This window comes from Halyomorpha halys, unplaced genomic scaffold, assembly GCF_000696795.3.
Source record: "Halyomorpha halys isolate HHAL.00 unplaced genomic scaffold, Hhal_1.1 Scaffold644.1, whole genome shotgun sequence".
NCBI classification, from domain to species: domain Eukaryota; kingdom Metazoa; phylum Arthropoda; class Insecta; order Hemiptera; family Pentatomidae; genus Halyomorpha; species Halyomorpha halys.
The window spans coordinates 53824-80315 of NW_027104642.1; the positions used below are offsets into that span (position 1 = coordinate 53824).

At 30.8% G+C, this 26492-nt stretch overlaps 1 protein-coding gene across 16 annotated transcripts in view; it reads right to left on the bottom strand.

The window, feature by feature from the left end:
- lilli (lilliputian) overlaps positions 1 to 26492 on the bottom strand; it is a 508119-nt gene that overhangs the window by 26769 nt on the left and 454858 nt on the right. For all 16 annotated transcript variants that reach the window (XM_067045181.1, XM_067045004.1, XM_067045159.1 and 13 more), the window contains 6 exons: positions 18688 to 18796; positions 5681 to 5895; positions 4124 to 4319; positions 1780 to 1836; positions 1594 to 1692; positions 459 to 570 (listed from right to left, as the gene is read on the bottom strand). In XM_067045181.1, coding sequence (XP_066901282.1) covers positions 459 to 570; positions 1594 to 1692; positions 1780 to 1836; positions 4124 to 4319; positions 5681 to 5895; positions 18688 to 18796 — 788 coding nt within the window. The remainder of the gene's footprint in view (positions 1 to 458; positions 571 to 1593; positions 1693 to 1779; positions 1837 to 4123; positions 4320 to 5680; positions 5896 to 18687; positions 18797 to 26492) is intronic.

Here is a 26492-nt window from a genome sequence, read left to right on the forward strand (position 1 = left end):
TTTATTTGATGACATTGCTGAATACCAATTTTTTAAACATCTTAACTTAACTGAATTCTTAAAATTACGTCACATAATTCAGTAATTTAATAAAAAGCACTTGACTCGAGTTTTTCAAAACTAAATTTATTAAAAATACGCAATTATAGCGCCTGGGTGGATGAAGATGGCCCAAGTGCTTATGGTACTTAGCAACTATTAAAAAAAAATGTGATTGGTTCATCTAGTTAAGTACCTCACAACGAATAGATCTTCCCACTAATCCTTGATATAATATTTTAGAAACAGGCTGAACTCCGTTATTAATTTTGCGTACTCTGAAGTTAAAAAAAAACATGTAGTTGTTCGATGCAGAGCGTTCGGGATCCAAGTTGTAATTCTTTCCGGCATAGTATTAAATTAATCATCATATTATTTATTAGAGATATATAGTAATAAAAAAAAGAGGAATAACTTACATTGCTTTTGAGGGCAGGGTGTGGCTGGAGGTGGAGACAGTGGTAGAGGTGGAGGCGACTCCGGTTTCGGTGGTGATAGTAAAGCCGTTCGCATTTCTATCGGCTCAGGAAACTGTAAAAGAACAACTCAATATCACTTGCTGTACCTCAAACTAATTTTATTACGAATTTATTAAATGATGAGGGTATAGCTGGTAAGTCGCATTAAGCACACAGAAGATGAACTTTCGATAGACTAGATGATAAACCCTGATATACAATAAAACATAATATGCATAAATCCTAGAGCAAAAGCTTCTTCAGTACTTCAATCTAAATAATGTGCAAACCATTGAGTACTGGCAATAAGTACAGAAGGAAATTAAAAAATAAATTCTAATTGTAGCAATTACTGAAAAGCATCCAGCTGAATCATTTGTTTTGGAATGACACTTATCAAAAGGGGATGGATGTCGTATAATTGAAAATTATTAAAATATTGGCTTCGTAGCAACAATTTAAAAACAAGTATTTCAATATGATTCCCATTATAAAAAAAATAATTTATTTACAATAACTGATCCAAATCCGAAGCATTAAGTGCAGCAATGGCTTTCTGTGCAATTCATAAATAAACTCGTGGCATACGTCTAGCAATTAATGTTATCGCATGCATATCATTAAAATACAGTAAGCCTGAAGGGAGTATAATATCCCATCAAGGGAAATTCCCTTATACTTTGGGGTAGCGACTAAATTTTCATTCGTCCCCTAATTCTGCACTTTTTTTTTTCATTTTTACAATAATCTTAAAAATCAATAATATTACATTTTACAAATATTACAATAATATTACATTTTGGTGAAGAAACATATCTTTAAAAAATAAAACAAATACGCAGAAAAAAATATAAATAAATAACAATCATTTGTGGACATTATTGTTTTTAAAAATAGTGCTTATAATTTTTTCACTTTTGCAATACACTCAAGCTACTAATAGGCCTTCAATTATGGTATCATAGCCTCATACTGATCTTCGTGCTTTTGTAAAGTATTATTTCTAAATTGATTTTAGTATTAGTAGGCAAAAATAATCTATTATTTAAGGAATTATAATTATATTTTTTTAAAGTTTTATTTATTTCTTTTTTACCTGTCCATAAAAGTCAGGAGGAAAGCTAAACTTGGACTCGACTTCTTTCCTCGGGGTCGAAGCGATTGCCGTCAAAGGTGCCATCACTTCCGTCATTTCCTGAGAGTTTATAAATTTGGTATAAAAATTACATTCTAAGACAGCTATAGTGATTTAGTTAAAAATTATCAATCACAAAAATTTTACCTTAAGTATATGTTCCACGTCAGTTGCATTAGAAGAACGATTCATGTCTTTATGCATCTGCAAACATAAAAAATATATATATATTTATACAAAAATAATAATTGAAGTATTTGCGACTAACAGATTATGGAGTATCAAATAAAAAAAATAGTAGAATAGTAATAGGAGAAACATAAATAAGACTGTAATCGATTAATTCCTCATTAGCCCTCGTTCACTTCGGTCTCATTGAAAAACCAAATCGAAGGAAAAGCTGTTTTGGGAGATTGTGGAAAAATAAATGTTCGCGATATATTTTTGATTGGTTAAAAAAGTAAAAGGTTTATAAACAGCAATAGCCATTCGATGACTAATCCTTAGGGGATAGGGCAATACTCCGTCAACCAAATAGTGTAGGACCCTCAGATACTGTGGAGACGAACTAGCCTTCAACACATCTCTAACTCTCAAAATCCCCATTATAGTTGGGCCGAAGATATTGCTTTAGGAATAAATCGGAACAAAAAAAAAATCTTCTCTTATATTGTCTGTCTATGACTGATACTCCCCAAAAAATATTCATTATATAAACATTTAAGCAATATCAAAAACCTTGCAATGGATACACGTCGAACATTTGATTAAAAAGTACTAACGTGCATATTTACGTTAACCAACCATCCACAACAGCACATTTGATTTTTTGATTCTAATAAATCAACCATTTAAAAAGTTGAAAGTAGTTTGGCCTGAATTAGTTTTTTAAAAAATAGTAATGGTTCTCATAAGCCTTTAAACATCAAATAAATTTAAATAAATGGTAATTAACAATAAAAAATTTGTCAGTGGTCTAAATTTTAATTAATTTCAGTTATATGGTCTTTTGAACATAAGAAGTTCAAAATATATTTTTGAATGATTTTAAAAACAGAGTGCTTTGTAACTTATAATACAGATTCATGTGGGTTAATTTAACACTCATATAATTTTAGCAACATTGAAGATACACATATACACATTCTTAATTTTTTTAATGAAGGGTACATTAACCAAAATTTTTTAAATAATTGTATAAAACACCTTTAAAATTAAACTGTCAATTTTCTGGTTTGATTTCAAATTAATTTTTAATATTAAACTTATTTTAAGTCTCTAGTAGATAGAAGTATTTCATAAAAAATGGAGGGCATTTTGATCAAGTAATAATACGATACAAATATTCAAGGCTAAATTCAAATTAAAGCTAATATTTAGAATGAAACAATCATAGATCTATATGTACAAATATAACTGGATGAATTGAAACAATACCATACTTCAATGAAATCAATTCATTTACTAAAATTAGTCAATCCTACGGAACATGGATGTAAATTTCGATTTAAATTAAAACAGTGTTCTTGTTGTTTTAATTTAGAATTAAAAATCATTTGTAGCTTTACATCGTTTAATTCAATTCCAAATATGGGATCAACTTCCCAAAAGGTTTTGTTAACAACACTCAAATTAATGTATTAAATGGTATTTGAAAGCCTAATTGGAACTTTATTAAAAAAAATAAATTCACAAGTCGTTTTATTTATATGTTTATACATTTCGAAAAAAAAAAAACACGTGAAGTTATATGGTTTCTGTATATAAAATTGCTTGATAGAAAAGATTTATCAATATATTGATTTAAGTTGGTGTTAAAACATGAATTTAATCAATTTTTTTTTTTATAAAACCTATTTGACTATTTTAATCAATTTATCACTTATTACAGTCTGCCTAATTTAATGGTATTAAGTAATAGTGATATATGTAACCATTGGTATCAAATTAAAAAATAAAAAATAAATAGAACTAAATTAAAAATACGTCGTAATAATCACAGCCATAGTCAGCCTGAGGAACTGTGAACCAAATTTCCAACCTCTTATGGCGACCAAAGCAATAATCCAGGAGATCCCAGAGGTGATGACAGCCTGTAGAGGCTGAGGGAGAGTGCTATAACCACGTTTTAACCTTCTTATAGAAAGGGATGAGTGAAATGAAGAGCTTCCACTAAAGAGGTTTTAACTGACATTTCTTATAACTTTTCAGAGATGAGAAAAAAAGTCTTAAATTTGACTAAAAATTAACTTAAATTTCCTTTAAGTGAAATTTAAAAGAGATTCATTGCTAGTAATTGTCTAATAAGCTTAGAAAGAGGTTTTGTACTCCGACAATTTTTTTTTTTTAAATTTCGTTGTTAGAACCTGTTTATTGGGAGCCCTTCAATCAACTATTATATTAAAACAGGGTTGTGTTATGGCTGTCTTGGTTTAGGTTTACGAAGTGATTAAACCATTAAACATCTAACTTTTTAAAAAATATATATTACCATGAGTTCAGGGTGATGTGGGCGGTGTTGAGGATTTCTGCTGATAGGCCTCTGGTGGGGATGGATCGGAGGACCCTTGGAAGTGACTACCCCGTTGGCCCTCTGCTCGGCCCCATGCTTCACGGGTTGCCCAGGATAGAATCCTCTTCCGCAGTTGTAGCCCGGCTTCACATCGTTAGTCTTGATACAGGCCGACCTGAAGTAAGTTTCACATTGTAGTAAAAAGGTCTATGAAATCATAAATAAATAACAGGCACCAATGTACACACGGTTTTCCTGTCTTATTCAGAATGGGGAAAAAAGGATTATAAGGACTCCTGTAGCTAGGATCACAATTTACTGTAATTTCTTTTTAAAAGCCATTTTTTAAAATTATAACAACGGGAAGAATTCTTATTTTTTGAGAACAAAGATATTAAACAGTTATTGAAAAAATAATGTTTGATATGTGGTTGATGGTAGAGAAGATTATAATCACGGAACGGTATACCTTGGATCATTAGAACCTTGCACCTATAAGCAAGATGATATGTATTTAAACAAAGTATTTATTCAGACATTTGTATTTTATTGCTATACGAAAAGAAATAAAATTGCGTTAAAGCATAGCCCAATTTTTATTTTCTAAATATGTACACGAAGCTAGGATACAAAATTTAATAAAATCTTAAAGTTAATAAAAAATTTAAAAAATATTATTAAATGGCATGAAAAATTATTTAACTTTTATATTAATATTAATAAAAGCCAGTGAGTCCGTTACAACATGTATTCTGTTTCGGACCAAGTTCCTTCTAAACTATTATGTTTTTAATGAGTAGGAACCTTTCATTCTCTAAGTGTAAATGATCATAGAGTATAATAAGTAAAGCTTGACAAGTATAGAAAGAACCATTTATTGCGCATGCGTTAATGTAAGGAAAAAGAAAAGACTACGTTTTGAATAATTTAATTTGAAATGTTTAAATAATAATAATTGATAGCCAGAATAATCTCCCACTTAAGTTTTGTGACAGTTATATTGTTTGTACTGTGATTTAGCCCGATATTTTAAGCCGTCTTTCTAGTAACTATTTTGTTTTGTGTTTTTATTGCGATTCAGTACTATACTTTTTTAAAAATGAAAATATCAAAATAATTAACTTTTGATCACTTGAAAATAATAAATAAGAGAAAAATAAATTTATTTTTAAAAAGGCATTAATTAAATGGAATAAAATAATATTCAACTTATTGATTAGTACACGAGATTGAAAGAATGTAAAATGCATCGAAATTTTAAAACGAAAATTAATTTGGTTGTGTAGAGGGAGGACGATTTCCCCTTGAGGGCTCCGCCCACATGGTTCTCAGTTAACTTGTCAAGCTATACATCAAACAGTATGAGCCAGCCCATCTTTATTATAATGTTCGTACAATTTAAAAACCTTTTGATTAGTCTTGCGCATTTTCATGTTCAATTTAGAATAGTGGATAGTTGTACATGGAATGAATATATGTTTGCTGACATCCTAAAATCTTTGCGTATTGTTTATTGTATGTATGATAAATATATACCTGTAAGTCGGGCGGTTGGGAGCAGGATGATAGGGGGGTTTCTTGAACTCATGAGTCCTTGTTGTCGGAGGTGGTTGGGCGGGAGCTGGCGAAGCTGGTATGCCATCGAAGCCGAGGAGTTGCTTCGGTTCTTCCAATAAGTGCTTCACCTTGTCATACTCGCCCAATTTACTCTGTATATTTTGTTTTACTTTATCTCCTGGCGAAGGACTCACCTAAAATAAAAAATCATTTGTTTTTATAAAAATCTGAACTAAAGATTATAAAGAATTCTGGACTGTAAACATTCAAATAGTGTTTACTATGTGTACATCTATATTTATTTATGAGTGTGTGTGTTTAAATAAAATGAGGTGTTTCATAATATAATGTTATAAAATGATAGAATATTCCAGAGAAGATTAAGGATAAAATTACAAAGTATTTTGAACTGTCCATTGTTGAGACTTTCAGCTTGAACTGGACATAATATAGAATAATCACACACAAACACACACACACACACTGGGACCACGATATCCTCTCTAACATCCGCTCTTAGAACTTTCCCACTATCAGCGGATAGTTTCTTGTCACCCACGCCGAATAATATTAGCCCTGAACAATAAGTCACAACAGTTCGAGGTAAAAATAGAGGATAAACTACGACTTTTAGTTAAGCAACAAGCCAATTTATTTTATTAACTCGAAATATATTAATCAATTTCCATAGTTCCAACCAGAGTTTTTTAGAACTTTCTAAAATAAAGGTTTAAAATTATAAAAAAATAAAAATTAAATACCATTGTATTATTGGAGTGATATCGACTCAGGTAACCAGGGTTGGACGAAAAAAATTTGACGACTAAATTTTCAGTAAAAAAAATAATCATGACTAAAAAACTAGTCATTAGTCGCGACTAATATTCAGATTTTTTTATAGTCACTTCAAACGATCAACGACTAAACCTTTATCCATTGTTCATACTTGTCTATTACATGCCCAATATTTTTCGGTGTTTTATATAATGATAATGTATTTATTTTTCACTACATCCCTGATTTTAAAGTTTCTACTTAATTATACATAATTATTTGAATGAGAAATATTCTACACCACGACCTTTATCCCGAAATTATTAAATTCTACACTCAACAGGTTAAAAAAATTAAGGAAAAATCATAATTCGTATTTCTCCAAGACTGACAAAAGATAAATGAACTACACAGCTTTGAAAAAAAAATTCGGTTATTATTCGATTAGATATTTTTACGAATACAGTTTTATCCGATTGAATTTTTTATTGAAAGTTAAAGATTGAGAATTCAGAGTTTTAATGGGATAAAATTTTAGTGTCTATGAATTGAATTTCATTTATAATTAACACTACTAATGAAAAAATACTGAGAGATCGCGATTGTCAGAATTTTCACGGACTTTATACCTGCTACACCTTTCTCATACCAAACTGAAATCCTTTCAGTAGATCGAACCTGGCACTCAGAGAGATAACGTCTGCGAGTCAGCTCCGAAGAGGAGATGAAAACTGAGGTTCAACGCTTTCTCAAGGACATGGCGGAGAACTAGTATGGTGAGGGCTAACAAACATTGTCACAGCGTTTTCAAAAATGCGTAACTAATGTTCAACCTTTAAAGTGATATAAATAATACAAAAATAAATGGAATTTTGTTTAAAAAAATCAGTTTCTTTGCACCCTCATATAAAAGTTGGGTTGTATTTTCTTTATATCAAATTTCCAGCTTTAAAGAAAACACTTTTTTAAACAATTAAAATCGAGAGTTGAATTTTGTTCTTAAAATACTAATGTAGCCCATTAGTACTGCTGGCATGATGGAAAGTTGGCGAAGAGCTAACCGATTTTCATCTATCCTTAGCTTAAGTATATAGTCAGATTAATCTTTTCGTCAAAAGAATGAGGATAAGATTATTTTAAATATGAATAATGAGTGATGAATGTCTGTTATGTAGGCAAAGATTCCGAAATTGGAACAACTTAATGAGAAGTTGGTATAGGAGCGGTGGAGGTTGATGAGGACGGAGTTAAGGTAAAGATAATAAACTGAACTTAGTTGAAAGGCGCTGGAGGGCTGGAGGGCTTGAGTAGCCTCTGTCAGCCTGACGCCGGTCGATAGCCAACAACAAATCTAAGTCCTTCCAAGACCTACCTGACAGAATTTAAAAACGTCAATCCCTTACGGTTCAATCAATTCAGCGCAACGTGATTAAATCAGTAGGATGAACACACTCTTATATTATTATCATCAGTATAAATCATTGTCAGTTTAATAAATTAAATGGGGACAATGACCCGAAACATTGTATAATGAATCAATAAAAGAAATTATAATATAAAAGATTTAAACTAAATTTCCTCTGGAATATAGAATACTAATGGAAGTTAATAAAAAGCACCTATGAAGCGAGTCAACCTACAATAGCAAATACTTTAATGCTCTTCTAAATGTTTTGTAGAGATTTTACCTATATATATATATATATATTACCTTTAGTTTAGGATCATGCTCTTAATTAATATTTCAAATCAAGGCTGATCATGATACCATCATGCCCCTGCCTTCGAATTTACAGGATCAAACACGTTCATGATAGAGTAAACCGTGACGAAACATGGGATTTTTTATAATATCCTGTCTTGTGAAAACGTTGTTTCAAAAGTTATTAAAGAAATAAAACTTCTCCGTGTATTTCGGTATAATTATAGAGTGATATGAAAAATTTGGTATTTTACCAATGGGGCCGGGAGCATGATACATGGTTGTTTGGACATTTACGTCCTATCTGACATGCGCCCCCTAAAAACATCGAGAGGTTAGTCGTTTTGGAGAGCTAAGAGGAACGAGATAAAATACAGATTTGACCATGAAAATTCGAAAAACAAAGGGTTGAAAAAACTGCCTTATCAGAATGGACAGGACCGTGAGGATAAAGCTCTGGACACTCACATTTTCATCTTAATGTATTATCTGTTCTAATAATGAGGATAATCGTTAATGAATGTCCAGAACTATTGTGACTTCAACTAGAAGAACCGGTTTTGTAATTTTTGTACTGATAAATCCACAAAAGTTGGGAAGATCGTACCTGGGTAGGGCAGAACCATGAAATATAGTATAATACAATATCATATAATATATGATTTAACTAAGTTTCGGTATAAAATAAGTATTAGAATAATTGGATTTAGATCTTTCCATTACCTAGCAAGCATTAGTACCTTTAATAGGTAAGCAAGCAAAGGTACTAAGAACGTTGAATGTTTTACCTCAGGGAAATATCCTGCACAACCGGTCTGTTTACGTTATCCCTTATGAAACCATGGCAATAATTAAAGAATTTTTGCAAAAATAAAATTTACTGTATATGGCCTGTGGTCAATGGCCTATGTATGGCCTGTATATATTTTTGTCTCAACCAACTTTGATATACTCGTAAGTAATGAATGATTTGGAACCTACACGCACCATAGCTTAAGAAAACTTCGGGAAACTCAAATTTATTAAGTTATAAATCATAGCACCAATAATATGTTTTGTATATTTTTTAAAGCAGATATTGACGTAATTTCAATTGTGATAATCTTTATATTTGATATTATTTGCTTAACAACATTAATATCTCCATCCTTCATAACTAATCTCGAAAAGGGACTTTTTTAAGTCTAAGAGAATAAACTAGCATTAAAAATACTAAAACATAAATTATTAACAATATGAAAATAATGAGCACCGATGATGAATGCTAAACAATTTAATCAACAAATGAATAGAAAGAGTGATTAGGGTTATGGCAGTTGTTCACTAACAGTACTTCTATCCTCATCAAACATCCTAATGACTCGTAAGCCTAGTTTTTATCAGTAATAATTATTCAAGATTTGATTCTTAATAAATGTATTAGAAAAAAAAATCAGTGTCCCGAACCAGATAGCCATTTTTTTATTCAGTTACTTAAATAGATTGTGATTGAATATTTTATGATTAAATCATTATCTTATTAAGAAGATGAAATACAGGTCAGTGTTTCAACAGGTGCACACGTTTCAATTTAATTTAAAACTGTTCTTTCCTTAACATTAGTGAGCAAGTTTCACATTCATAAAATCAGTACCATGCTGTTATGATTTCTAAATTTTAAGATCTCTAGAAAATAGAATTAAATCATTGAGACAAATCAATCAAAGAAAATCACAGTTTTTAGTTTTAAATTTATTCCGTATGGATTTTCATTCAACTCATATTTTTTTCAGCATTTAAAACTCGCGAACAATTGACTAAATTTATTAAACGTTTTAATTAATGAAGATTGTTTGTTTGTTTTTCACTATTTCAATATTTCTTCCAATGTTTCAATTCTTTGTTAAACCCTTTTTTTTTTCAACGGTTTGAAGCGTGTATTTTTCAATTTAAATATTAGATGAGGAACTATAGGTATAGAAACAATGAGTAGTAATATTTAATTTTCTTGAATATTTAACAATAGAAAACGAAAAATACTGCAGGTAAATTTATTACGGGTAGGAAGTAGATGTAGTCTTCTTAATTAACAGGGCGTAATGGCTGAACAAAACCATGGTTGTAACTTTTTTTTTTCTCTTCCGCTATTTATTAAAAGAAACCCTTATGTTATGCTACGGTAAAAATTCATTAAAATGACTTACGTTGTAATCGACATTTGTTTTAAGTTTGGACCCTGGTGAGTAACTCCTTGGAACTGTACTGCACAGAGAACTGTGGAAACTAGCCAACGCAAGTTGATAATAGTGCAGAGCTCAGCAGTTGTCCCACATACCCCACCTTATCGCCGCACAATTCTCACCCAGATAAAAAAAATTAAAACACCACGAATGAAACAAGAAAACTGCATCTATGGCTGATTCTCAAACAACGGGAACGAATAAAAACCTCTTGAATAAAATGAAAATGATGAAAACGAAAGGGATCACTATTTATTTATTATAGTTATAATACGGAGAAGGGAAAATATTATTTCTAAATAAATTATATTCCAATGATCTACACTTCAATGATAATTGCCAGAGCTGTTCCAGTGTAACATTTTTACATTCAAATTCCCAACATCGTAATTTTATTTTCATATATCTCTCGGAAAAAAAGTTTTTACAGTATTCTGGTTTTAATTGAGAGCTTAGAAACACTATTTTATTTTATTTTTTAACGTGTTAGAACAGGCTGCTGTGTGCTTACAACCATGTCAGGAAAAAAAAAGAAAATCATAGTCGATGAAAAATAAAAAACTGAAAACAGAGATTTTAATGAATTTCGAGGAATCTGTGGCAGCTCCGAAGTTCTAAACGTGACGTTAGCCATCACACTCTAATTCCATTCAAACAAGTCGGCCAAAAAGAAAAAATAACAGGTTCGTATGACTTGAATTTCCGTTGTCGTAGTTTGATAGAGTTAATGTATTTTTTTTTTGTTTGATTTTATTATGATTAATTATTGTTATGTGAAATGAGATCTTAAAATTAATTGGACAGTAATTAAATTTAAAATAATTTTCTGAAGTCCACTCTAGTGGTTATTAATAATATGGTTATATTGTTATGATGACTTCACTATGGTTACAAACATTTTTAAATTAAAATTTTATAAGCAGATTTTTGGTTAAAGTATTGCTTCATGCAGTGGTTTTAGCAAAGAGGTAGCCCAAAAATGTTTAGAATTTTTTATTTTTATATTTTTGATAATATAAAGTTTTTGAAGAATGTTGGAACCTGAAAATTGTTCATTATTTAAGAATATACGAAGTAGTGAAATGAATCAAGAAAGATATATATCTTTTTTTAAATGATGAATAAAATAATCCTAATGATAGCGTATGTCTTTTTTTATGTAGGGTATTCGAGAATTAAAACTGATTTAAAATTGCAGGCTAACAGGAAAATAAATTAATAAGATAAATAAGTGGAATTAGCTTATGGCCTTGTGAAACACCTCAATTTTTATTGTAACTCGTTAACTGCTAAGTGTGTAAAACGTTATCCATTTAACACTGGTTTGGCATACTGAATTTTCCTTAAGCATAAACTTATTTTACATATACTGACTATCCTTGTCAGAGGATAAATTTTGGAGGATAAATGTTGAAGCACTCTATCAATCAGACAGCTCCACTAGTACCTGTTTTTTTTTTTTAATGGATTGATTTATTTAAGTGGTTTCAAGAAATATAAAATAATTATAGTATTATTAATTAGTTATATATATATATATATATATAAGAACAAAATCTTTTAACAAAATCATTTAACAAAATCTTCTTTCAAAATGAAGGGATTGAGCGTTGGTAATGCAGGAGATTGAATGAATTAATATCCCTATGTGTGGTAGAGAGCTGGCTGCCATCTATGCAGCTATAATCAATACTCATGTGGACTCTTTCAAAGGGCCCCTTATGTTGTCAAATCACCTGTGGATCCTTTTATCTCTTACTCGCCCAGCTTTACCGGTCATGTCGAAACAGGGCAGTTATAAAGCATAATATATCTATTTATTATTTTTTAAAACTACAAGAGATAGAATTATACCGCTTTATACAAAATGTAAAATCGTTAATTTCATCTTGTTTTTCTAAACAACTGGATGAAGTATTATCATAATATATTATCAGATGCATGAATAATTGTTTAAAAACAAGTTATGATTATAAGATATAACATGAAAAAGACATTTTTAAGTTTTGAGCATGTTTACCTAAGACGTTTATATTATGGAATCTTTGTGGAAGTAAGATCGTAGGCTTTACGAGGTTTAAGTCGGTATTTAGTATATTATGGAAATATTAACGTTATCCACATAGTTTCACAGAATATATTTGGCTGAAAACATTAAAAAATATGCTAGAAATACATAAAACTCCTAGTGTTCGAGTAAAGACTATCGAATAATACAACTACATACAAAAGTTGTGCACAAGGAGGGGAGTCGTCTGCCCTGGGCGCCTCACTAAAAGGACCGCATAGGGAATTTCTTTTTTTAATTTTAATGATAGTTTTATCACAAAAAAAAATGTCTATAGATCTATGTATATATATTTATTTAATCAGACTATTATATTTTTTTTAAAATTTTGTTTACGGAAATCAACAACTGAATTTTATTTTATTACAATGATACCTTTATTGCAGAAAAAATTACACTTTTTGTTTTTAATCAAACTAGAAAATTATTGTTTTTATTTTAAATTTGCTATATTTCTCTTCTTTTTTTAATTAAATTTAATTTATGGAAATTTACAACTGTAAATTTTATTTGAACTTCATTGCAGAAAAATGACATTCAGTCATTCCTCTCCTTTTTTTTTTTAATCAGACGATATTGTTTTAAAGTTAAAAATAGAGATTTGGGGGAGGGAGCGAGAGGGTAGGAGACAAAAATAAATCCACCCTGGCCCCAAAATTGTCTTGTTACACCCCTGGGGCTCGAATAACTTAAAACGGGAGTTAATAGGTTAAAATGCATTTATATGCACGCTATTGATTATTCATTAAATATTTCTTTCTCCATTATTACTTATTAGATGATAATGAAGAAACATAAAAGGATTTAATAATATCTTTAGTCACAAAATCTATCCATCAATATTTCATTCCTACATTGATAGCTTGGCAACATGCCATCTATGTAGGAGTCCAGAGGAAAACTTATTGGTGTTACTTTCTTGTTTCCTAGGTAGTTTCAATATAATAAGTACAGTAGTTAAAAAAAAAAAAATTGAAACAAAATAATTATTTTAAATATTGATTAAGAATAACAGTTCTATAATTCATCTTTAACGCATGACAATTACCTGATACATATCAGTTCGTAAAACTTAATTTTTATGTGAAAATAACAGTCATTCTGTTACAAATATTATTTAAGCCAAAATATATAACATTTTTTTTTTTTTTTATAGTACGTGAGAGTTAGTCAATACAATTAAAAATTGAATAAATTCAATAACATTTTAGATTTAATACATAATTTTTATAAAGGTTTTCCACAAATTCATTAGATTATTTCCATGAAGAATCAGGAAAATATTTTTTTAAAAAAATGGCTATACTGTAGTTGATATGCATTTTTCCGTTCTCTATTAACAGTATGTGATTTTATTAAATTAAAAAAATATCAACTTTTAATTTCTGTCTGGAGACCTTGATCTACTGATCTGAAAAGAGTTGACTACCCCTTTCAGGTAAAAGCGATAACAATAACAATTTGTCACTAATTATGGTTGATGATTGTTTATAATCATTAAGAATGTATAATTACGAATTATTAACTTGTCCTGGCAATTAGGTAATTATAGGATACCAATTACATGATTGTCTCTGAGTGATATTAAGATGAGAAAATAAATTTTTATTTTACATTATGAGAAATTCAGATTCAACGCATGGGCTGTTTCCCCATTAAACGTTGCTGATACCAGTATCTTTAACAGTTAGAATTTAAGGATTTTTTAAACTGCTATTCAGATTAAGTTAATTCAGGTGTTTCAAGCGTGCAAAGAGATTAGAATGAATTGAAGAGAAGAGGAAACAAAAACGAAAAAAAAAACCAGTTATCTGGAACAAGTGATTCATAAGTTCTTTTAAATCCCTCGAGAAATTCCAAGGGAGGAATACATTCCTACTTTAATTATAAAAGTCATCACGGACTTAATTTTTATACGAATCTATTTAAACTTCTGATGAACACTGAAGAAGTAAAAACTTTGTACAACATCTTTTTATATTCGGTTCAATGAAATCATAAATGTCTCTTTTAACGTCTTGTAATAGATTCTTTTTGGCTTTGCGAAGGAAAATGTGTAAGTCTAACTAATTAATTCGACGTTTAATCATACATGTTATGTTCCTATTAATCAAAAACGAACATTTTGAATTCAACTAATTAGAAGGTATGGCTAAAATTTGCTATGAGTCATTTTTTAACGTCTACTTTCAAATGAAAAAAGAATAAAATAATAAATCAAATTAGTTAAATCGGAAATGTAAGATGAAATCAAATACATCAACACAGAATTAGGGCTAACTATCTCCAGCGGACTTAACTTCGAATTTTATAAAAGAATGAGGTACGTTTTTATACTGATTCTGATAGTAAATGAAATTTTAAGACGAAATAACGGGCAAGTTTTTCATCCGACACATCCTGATGGCGTAAATCGCCAAAAGCAACAAAAATCTAAATAAATAAAATGAAGGATTAGATCCTTTTAGAACTAGAGTCCTTCATCAAAATTTGAGTGTCCTCTACTGACCGAGCCAACTAAAATAGCCGTCTTAAGGATGACGCCTACATAGATATATTTCTTAATTGTAATGACGGATTTTTCCGGGAAATTGAATTGTTTTGGTTTGTTCAATTTTCAGCAACGTTAACATGCAGTAACAGTAAAAAACATTTTTTAGCAGTTATTAGAAATTTAAGAATTCAGGACACATCAGATCAAATAATTTTTTTTTTATTTTATAAATTACTGTAAGGGTTGTTGATGACAAAGTAGCCCTCGAGTGTGACTACTACTACGAGGCGGCTACTACCACTACCGACTAATTGACGTACCCTCGGATTGCGTCACAGGTTTTGCCCTTCCCCGCGACCGGTTGCATCACTCCATCCTCACTCCTTCCTCCCCCTCCCGTGACGTCAGTACCGGTCTCCTTTGTTTTCCCTTTTATTTTTATTCGGTCCAACTGATGCTTTTGTCTCTAGGTAGGCGACAGTGGACAAACGGTGTGGGAAGCCTGGTCTCACCTGAAGGCCGTGGTACATCTTCGGTGATCGCTGAATCACAATGTAAATGATCTCCCGAACAAGGTTTATTGATGAAGTGAGTTAATTTTGACGAAAAGACTGGTCTTGGAGAAGGAAAAACCCGTAGGGACATTTTCCAATTCACAAAATCAATATTCCTATAATATGTAGCATAATTAAGGCATGACGTTGTGGCCTTGAAGTTAAAAACGCAACTCTATCTGACGTCCTAGTCTTATTTATATCACTAGGCCTAATTAGAGACATATAATTACGATCTTGGCATATTTCTCTTAACGGGGTTGAAGGTTGATTTAAAAAATCTACAAATAAAATTTGACAATAAACTAACTTTATTTCCGTTTTACTATTTAATTTACTTAATCAGTACCGTCAAATATTTTTTAATATTATAGATAAATACAATATTTGGAAAATTGTGTTGTATTTTTTTAACACAATTTATTCCTTCAACGGTGGCTTGTCTTAATTTTATAGCAATAGAGGCAATGCATGAGCATTGAAACAAGAATAAATGCTCTAAATTAATCGTTTTTTTCGAGATATATTACATTCATCATCAATATGAGTCATTGGGCAAAAAATAAAATTGTAATATCATAAAAATTGTTGGCCAAAAAATGTTTTTTAAGTAGGTGCGATTGGTGACATACAAGGATATTTGTCGTAGCTGACTTTGAATAGATCTCCGATTACTGTCCCGGACCGGTTAGCGAATGCACAAAACCCCAACCTTGAGAGCTTCTTCGTTGGAATCCATTTATTTAGAAGGCCATCTTTGTCGGATTCGGGAGATAACCGTTATTGATGAGACATAAATTAACATTGACCACTTGATACAGATATTTTCGATGATAAATACTATCTGAAGTATTCGGAACGAATGAGAAATATATACCTGATTTATCGAACTCTCCATTAGACAATGGTAGTTTCAAATTTAAATATTTTATAGCCTTAGAACCCTTCGAAAAACATTATGTACGAATGCTTGAATGGACTTCAATGTCAGATATTTTTTAAAAAAAGTTCCTCTAATGTACCTGTATTTAATTTAAACAAATTTAACAGTCTCATTGTTTTGCTCATTATAATAATAGTTGAATACAAAATAGTAATGAATAACTAAAGGAGAAATAAGTACTTGCCGAGACCACACAACGTCTCCTCATTGCATTACGACTTTGTTAAGTACTGTATTTTTGGCAGGAATATTCTTATATTCGTTATTCCCACCTCGTGAACAATAGAATACAATTTTTTATAGCAAAATAAAACTTTAAAAAATAACGATAACTTAAAACCAGCTCACTAATCTACACAAAACTGAGGGACATATGTGGGGTGGTAAGTGATCCGCTCCCCACACCCATTTTATTTCTATCTGGCACCCAATATCACGACTTGGGAAGACTTTACCGAAGACAAGTTCTTAAGTCGCTGCGTTGCTATGGGCTCTTGGGTTAATTGCAAATAATTCCCAAAGGAAAGAGGTGTGATGAATTGTTGAGGACGTGTTTCGCCTCGTTTTTTCCTTCTCCTAATTAGTTGGGAATTGACTTGAAAATTGTTACTGAGATGCTACTCAGGGCTGGGTGATTAACTGCCGCCAACTCAAGAGCTGGCTAAAATTCTCCGCCTAAATTATTGACTATGGGACAACCGCGCTGTGTCGAGGCGTTAGAGCAACCCCACCAAGGGCTGCATTGTTTCGCGAATATTTCACCCGAGGGTGGATTCATGGTTAGTATCCACTCCTACATTATTAATCCTATAAAACCAGGAGATTGTAAACAACAATTATTTCAAATTTTGATTGAACATATTTAATGGAAAATTGTCATTCAACTGTACTTTAACACTAATAAATTATCAGTATTATATTATCATTTTCAGTTTTGACCAATGAAATATATATCAGATTTAAATTAAGAACAATTATCACTGTTAAAGCCCATATCGTTCCTAATTGAAAATAAAAAATCTGGTGTGCTGTATCACTCAACTTTCATTCACTAACTTACTTTGACTTGAAATTAACCCTTTATTCGTTTCAAAATCGTAAACTCATTATTATTATTCACAATGGGAAAATTCCTCTTGCTAGAGTTTTACGTAAAAAACATCTATTGCCATGTTTTTGTTTTTGTGTTTCAATGGACGATATGACTATCTTAATAACATCGATGGAAACACGAAAATATTTATTTCTCCTTCAGTTAGTAATCCAATGCTTTCAGATTTGTTATTTATCACAATTCGCAATGACTAATTATTTCAAATATACAAAAATTAAAGGTACTATAGAAGTTTTTTTTTGTTGAAAATACAGCCATTTAATCATAATAAGACCTAGCTGATATTAAAGACCAATTAAATGTGCATTGATGTGATGAGGGAAAAAGTGTATATTGAGCAGATTGGATTTCCATTTCTGACAAATATAATTATTGGGTAAATTAAAACTTAGTTATAAATAAAACTATTTTTTCTAATCAGATATTGTTATAAAAACAAAATTTAATCCAGGCAACTTAGTACAACAAAGAATATCGGGAGAAAGTTCTGAAAAGTTGCTCATTAATGCTTTTTTTTAGGGTGCTGATGACGAATTTCAACTTTGTGACCTCCAATTTTATATGGAAATATAAAAAACATAAAAAATGATTTTTTTTTTCAACCTATACTAAATTAAAAATAAGAGTTCATTCCTTGTACATTTTTTTTTTTTTAATGCGGCACATCGTATAGGAATATCCACTTTTAAAAGGAGGCCACACTCATGTAAAAAAAAAAATATCATGTCTCAAATAATTTCCAAATAAGGACCAAAAAGTTTTGAAGAATTTTCACAGACACAATGTAGAAAATTATGGTAATGTTCTTATTAATAATTTTTGGATTGAGAATTTAAATTTCGTGTGAATAAAAAAAATGTTTATAATTTTTTGCCGATAACTCGAAAATCATGTATTATTCGAATAAATTTTAGTGTTCATTATATACTAAACCAAACAAAAGTTACCTTCGATTTTTAATCTAATGATTTTTGTTTTGAATTTAGTGTGAACTGGAATAATGAAACATAGAGTAGTTCAGGGAACTTGAAAGAGTTATTAATGTAACTGTAACTTTAACAATAATATTAAAATAACTATAAATATAAATAGTAAATAGAATAATTATTTGGACTTACCCTGACGGGTGCGCCAAAGAGAGGGGCACCGCCTGAGGTGGGACTTGGCTCGGAGTTCATCAGCGCCCGGGCCTGCCGATCCCGCTCGCGAAGTCGGTCCCGCTCGATGCTGAAACACAAATTAAATATTTAAAATACATAAAAGTATCTATAAAAATAATATTAACATTCAACCATTCAAGAAGCAAAAAATGAATAGGATAGGACTTGGATAGTTTGTTAGTATATAAGCAGTTTTCAGCAACAAAGAAAATAAAAGAAACGGTAATTATTCATAGATTTGAAATTAATTATCCAGAGCAGTGCTTGTTTAGGCTTATAAGGAATTTTGTCTTTTTATAATCTATTTATTGAAATTTACAACTGTAATAAGTAAAAAATACAGCTAGTAAATGTCCTGTGAATTATATTACATCGGTATGATAGACTTCTGGAGAATTTACATACTGGTAGAACTCCAATAAAATTTCGATCGAAATTAGAAGGTCTAGAGGGCATGGTCTTTTCGGACTACTAGATTATTGCGAATCAAAGAGGAAGAAAGGTTAAAAACAAGTGGGTTTGGAGTTTATGGAGGATTGGATAGAAGAGAAATTCGATGGATTTAGTGGTCAATTCCGTAAATCCAAAACGGTCTAATTATAGTATTTTGTAATTAATTGAACATTTCGATCGCTTGTCCAGTAAAGCATTGTAATTGTCGACGAGCAGTTTTCCCTGTGGTATGAAGTCCCCAAGTTAGTCGTTTGTCATTTTAATTAGTTAAAAATGCTTATTTTTAAGTTCTGAGGTATAGAATTATAATAAAGATGTACTGCTGAGATTTACAGCTTTGTGGATTTATATAATATGCTCATGGATTTGTTACTATCTTCGGATAGAATAAGTAGATTAATCCTTCTGAAAATGCGTAAACGATAATGTCGAGATTCCATAAAATATGTTATTAAAAATAAAATATTGATATATCAACGATAAAAGCTGTTTGAGGATTTGAGAATCTTGTTTGTCAATGAAAGGTGTAGAAGCTATTAAGTATCACAATCTGAATTTAGATCTAATAAACAAGATTTTATCAGCGAATCGTTCATTTTGAATTGCTCATTACCAAACAAAACAGAATAAAATATATTTAACCAGAGTTAGGAAAAAAACTACGTTACAGTATTTTAAAGATTCAACTTCTCTAATCCCTAAAGTATTTTGACCATTAATATTTATTGAACAGTTTTACTATTAAATACTTTACCTTAATAACAGGTTGCACAGGAATTTAATTTTGGTCTTCACTTAAAATTATTTTTTCTTGTTTATTCACCCACAATAAAATTATTTGCAATGTTGGAAACTTATCAGAAAATAAATATGAATAGAATACATCCATCAATTAGAAGGTATTCTAGGAAAAACTGCGTTCCAATATGCGCACCCCAATATGCCTTAACGTAGTTAAAGAATCCTTTTAAAAGAATTAGACAGAAACGATAATACGTCCTCCTAAGATAAAAATGAATTCGTTAATAGATAAGAAGACCAAAGATAAGAAGCTATCAATATAATCTCAAACATAATAAACTATATATTAAGATTTTTATAAACCTTAAACATTATTTATCAATTTTTTTTTTTACATACAGTTCCGTGACTACTTAAGGTTTTTTGGGTATCAGCTCATAAAAAGTGTATCAGATACTTTACCTATTTGATTAGGATAAAAAATAAAAATAATAAAATTGAGACATAGATAGATAAGTAGGCAAATTTAAAAGATGTTACTGTCATTTTACTGTAAAAACAGTACATTTTAAAAAGTAAAATGAGGCAATTTTTAAGCTCTTCTTATCAGTATATCAAAACTTTTAGTAATACCCCAAAGTTAAATTAATTAAAGTATTAAATTGTATGGTAAATGTATAAATAAAATATATAAAACTTAGTGATATTCAAGGATGAATATAAGCAAGAGCGGTGAACTTCTCTTTCCACTATTTCCTCGGGAAAAGGTCAAACCAGTAAAATATAGGTAAAATCTTTTGACAGAAAATCTATAGCAATTTTTGTTTAAAACAATATTCCAATGTATTTTTTTTCTTTTTTTAATTTCAGATCTACTTTATAAGTAATGTACCGAATGAAAGTTATTTTAATTGACGTCAAAAAATTCAGTTTTATTTACGGTTTAACGAGAAAATATCGTAATTGGTATTGGATACTTTAAATGTTTTTATAAAATATCTGCAAGAGATCGGAATAGAATCAGGTGCACTGCTAGTTTTAGTCATAGCCTTGGATACTTAATCATCCTAAATACTTGGGAATACTTCTGTATTGTAAACTTCATCTGTAGTCAAGTCATTTCTGGATAATAATTTTTTAAAATTTAGGACTAGAATATTAAGGTTAGAAAAGGGGATCTTTACTATCTAAACTCACAATACATGTTTAGATGAGGTTATTTTTTTTTAAATACAAAAACTGTGCTTAGTATGTTTGCGTTGCAAATACAAAATATAAAATTTTAGAAATGTAAAAGAAATCAAACATAAAATCCTCAGCAAAATTGAAAATATACTTTCATAAAAATTGAGTTTCATTTCATTAGAAATTAGTTTGGATGAAGTGGACCCTTAACATACCAGAATAAAACACTTTTATATCTTTCTTATGATTACTCGAATTTTTTCAGACGTGAGCCTCGCAGTCTTTTATATTTTATATAAGATTTGGAAAGAAGTGGTTATTGTCAAATGTTTCTCACGTTAATAACTTTCAACTGAATATTTTTCTAGTTTGAAGCGCAACAAACAATCATTGCTACAAGTACCCATATTTTGTAATATTTTAAAACTAAATTAGTTCATGTAATTATTAATTTGTCATCAAATAAAAAATACATAAACCATCATTACTAGTGACATTGTTTGACTTTCTATCTCCACCTATAGTCTATTACAAAAATTAATAAAAAAAAACAACAACATAAAAGTGCTATTATAGGCAGTTTCTTTACGTTATCATGATGTATCTCATAGCGCAATGGCTAATTGTTTATTAAGTCGAATCAATAAAACAAAAAAATTAGTTTAAAAAAATATCAACTTCATGTATCACTTCAGCATAGCGGCTAATGATTTGTTTACGACAAAAGATTGGGAGATAAATTGTATTCAATATTTATCTCAAGGAACAACCCCTAGAGAACAAAAAAAAAAAGATAAGGCATTCCTGCCAAGATAGTTTCAGCGTATCTCAGAATTGTGACTCATTTTATCTTTTCCATCCTTCAATGGCTTGTTCACGAGCAAATTAATGGTTTACAACCCATAGAAAATATTGACTTTCATTATTGGAGGAATAACTAAGGTACTCTTGGACGACCACGCAAAGGAGGTGCAAGAGCTGTCCTCTGGCAGGTACAGGAGATAGGACGGTTAGGTACTAGGTATAGGATATGCCTGAGTACCCCCCACTCTCTCAGGTCATCGACCCTCTTTCAGTTCTGCCCCCAACTGTCCCTTTATGGTGGTCTAACTTGGAGCCCATGGTCTTCTTTACAAACCGAAGGAATGATGATGAATTTGAGAATCGTGAACACTGGAAGCATCAAGAGGCGTTTGGCTGTCTACACTTGATCTTAAATATTAAGTACTAAAGGTGCCGAGGAAGAGTAAAATATTGTTAGACCAACAGCTACAAAATAGGCATATAGCATTCTGACATAAAATGCCTTATCTCTTCTAAATCTTCTCATATACACTTTTTTTTTTTTTTAAATGTTACGATTAATAATCTATATAATATATAAATATTATAGTTTTTCAATATAATGAATATTCATTTGCCAGAAGAAAAAGATATTCTTATCTGACTGATAGATAATTATTGTTCAACGGACAGCTGAATCTCTGATATTAACAATATTTGCAAGACATTGAATCAATATAACAGTTAAAATTAATAATAAATATTGGTAAAGACAAAAATTTCCAAAAAGTTTGTGATTCTATATTATAACCATATATTCCTAATGATATTTATTGTAATAATAAAACGTAATTTACGTAACAAGCCAACCACATATTGATAGAACCTTTTACAATAAATCGTTATTTATAAAAAAATCATCGATCGTCGATAATAAACGAAATTATTTCATGTTTATTAAGAAAATAAAGCGAAAAAGAAGCAAGTAGATAAATAACAAAAACTATGAGGACTCTGAAGCCTCTCAAAAGCTTATAAATCAGATCAAATCGCTTAAGCTTTAGATAGAAGATAAAAAAATAAGCAAAAATGTAATTTTATAATCGAAAGATCGATAGTCTCTATAGCTGATTGTCGATATTATCGAAGCTATCGATAGCCAGAGCAATGGAACCATCGGCACCCCTACCGCTAGGGGAAGTTCCCGTTGTGGGTCCACAAAAACAACTGGAGGTCGTCGCCCGCCTCCATCACACTTTACAAAATATTTATTCTTACTAACACTACATCTCTTCTAGAAGCATATCCAATAACTTTCTGACAAATGCCGTAGTCACAGCTAGAGAACCTCACCTAACACGAGGATATCAAATGATACGTACCCACATCGCCAACATCCAGGTTAAACGATCTGGATTACAAGTATCTATACAAATTCTATTGTTAACAGAATTAGGCAAATCTTATTAGTGTACTTGAAGACAATCAGAAGCGTAAACGTATATTGATCAATTAAGGTAATAATATAATGTTTGAAAAAAAAAAGGAATAAATTTCGGCTGTACAGGATATAATGGTTATACCTTAACCAAACTTGTTATAATATTATGTTTGTAAACTTGTTATAATCTTATGTTTGTAAACTTGTTATAATCTTTTTTGTAAACTTTTTATAATCTTATGTTATAAGATTTATAACAAGTTTGTTGAAATTTTATCAAGACTAATAATTCATATAAGCATCATTCATTTTGGGCACTAAGACTATATAAATCTCGATGAAGTGAAGTACTAATGAGTTAAATTACGCGGTATGTTACAGCTACCTTAAAGACTAGAATTAGTTAACCGCTAATCCGTTGTTGGTTGATGTAAAGAGGATCAAACAGAACAGAGTTAGAGAGGGCTGAGCAACCCCTTGAGCCACTGGGATAAATAACCCTCCTCCCCTACTGTAGGAACCAGGGGCGTCGTGTAGGATGTAAGCGCCCCAAGCCAGATTTTACCAGACTCCCCCATGCACTTAGCTAAATCGGCCGAAAGCCTATTTTCTCAGGTTTATAAATTTTGAGATTCCAGCAATTGTATACAAATGACGAATCTCGAGCCACCCTGATATTATTTCAATTATTTACAAAAAACATCATAATGCCTTTAGTTTTGTCTTAGATTCATGGCACCTTTATGGCGTTCCACCCACGAGACAGCCCTGTTAGGAGCTTCCTAATGGTCTACCGCAAGTCCTAGGGAGTAATTGGACAACTAATGGACGCTGCTGGGCAAGGCTGAAATTTGGGTGTAAGTTGGTAGTTTGGCATCAAGAGATTTTACAGGCGGAAAAAAAAAATCTTTGGAGGTTTCGAAATCACAGGAATCTAAAGCCGTGACCAGGAGAGTAACGAGTATGTCTGCTAAAAATCATCGGTATCAATTTTTAAAATGAAATATACAAAATAAATAAAAGGTTTACACTGATTGGAAATAAACGAAAGAGTTAATTTCCATTCAGAATCAATATCCGTAATAAAACAGATGGGAATTAAATAATTTCTAATTTTAATGTATACGAGTATACTATCTACCTTCAATTAAAAAAACGGTTAAACTAATATGTATATTGCCACATATAATTTGTTAACGCTTGCTTCAAGCACAAAGTTGCTGGGCTTGAACAAGAGTGAGGTGTACAATGAATTCCGAAAGAGGAAATGAACAGTTGAGTCGAAAAAATCGTTGGCCAATCCCAAAGGAAAAGGGCAATACCTGACCTTTCCAGCAAAACACAAGCTCAAGGTTCTTGAAGGAAAAGACTTGAAGTTCTGGACCTGCATTGAGCGACACAGATTCTCGACAGGCAAGCAGCAGCAGGGACTGGGACAGCTTTGTTCGCCTCCCAGCAGCACAAGAGCAAAAGCAAAAGACATCAATGACAAGGGTTCCTAGCTTTAATCTAAACATTAACTATAGTTTTCTGTAGTTAAAGAAGTACAGTGATGCTGTCTTCATAAAACGTATAAGCTTCATACCTCTAGCTTTCTACCTAGATGAAGAATACTCCTGAATTGAGTAAAATGTGTGAATGGAGTTCACAGATATTAATCAGCAGGGAATCCTTCACATTTCGGAATACAGATTGAAAAATAACTACATTCAGAATTCATTAATAAGCAAATTGTCTAATTACTATGACATGACAGTGGTTTTGGCTCTCTTTAACGACTGTTCCATATTAGAAAGTATTTCTTTCAAACGTTAACGAAGGAAGGTTACAAAAAAGTCAGCCTGGCTATTGACAGGAACCACTTTAACCAACTTTATAATATTACTCTTTAAATTACAGTGGCCTTGAAATTCTTTTTATAAAATATTTTGGGTTACAAAGAACATACCCTTAATTTATTTAATATTTGGAAACTAACAAATATTAAATGTTTACAAGAGGTTTTTTAAAGTGATTTTTTAATAACAAAATCATGAATTGTTAAGTCTATTGAAGTATGCACATCAGTGCTAAACTGCTCAATCATTCAGAAATAAATCTTACACCTTATTTCATTCTTGATTTTTTTTAATTTACGGATCACAGGAGTAAGGGGTCCAGTGGGCCGATGGGGTAAAGGTGACACTGTTGAGGACAACTACTGAAGGGGCTATTGTTTCCTCACTAAATTAACATAATACAACTTCTAAAAGTACACCAAAATTGATGACTGCAGCAAAATTGGTCAAATAGTGGATCCATAATATAAAGATGGCGTTAGCAATAACGGATGCATAGGAGTCAAGGGTCAAATCTACAACTTAAATGGTGCATTTTAGTTTTGACACTTCACAGTATCTTTAAAGAGTCTTTTGGGGGATTTTGAAATCACTGTAATCATGAGGACTTGTAAGTTATTTCAATACTGTCTAAAATGCAGAAAATACAATAGTCATAATGTCTTAAAATGCTGCATAGTTCAGTCTTTGCAACTAGTATACTTGTCGGAAATGCAGCATCTTCATTTACAGTTACTGCATTTTTTCTAAGAAAATACAAGTTACAATGGTTTTACAGTGTGACTAATCCAAATCCTTTGCAGAAAATGCAGTGGGTATGCAATTGAAAAGTGTTATCCAACATACATAGATCTGAAAGAATTCTATACCTGTTAATGGATAGAGCATATGTATCAAAATGAAACAACCCATAATCGTTATGACTTTGTTGGTGAATGTTCATTTTGGAAAATTTCTGGAAAATGTTGTCAGTAAAAATGCAGTAATTATATTTTAATTAAATAATATAATTGATCCAATTAATTTACGTGGAAAAAAAATAATTTAATGAAAAAATTATTTGTATGCTTTTTAATTTATAGGGTGAACAAATAAATTTGGATGTAGGACTTCTCCGAAACATACTCAGATCAGATACTGCATTTTTTCAATTAAGCCATTGTGATAAGGAGAATTGGAATGGATTTTGGATTGTAAGGTTCAGTGAAACACCACATTCACCGAAGCAATACAAGAAAATTCAAACAAAGAACAATGAAAATAAATTTTCAGAAGCAAGTTATCAAATAAAAAATTCTGCAATCAAATTCCGTTTAACAGAC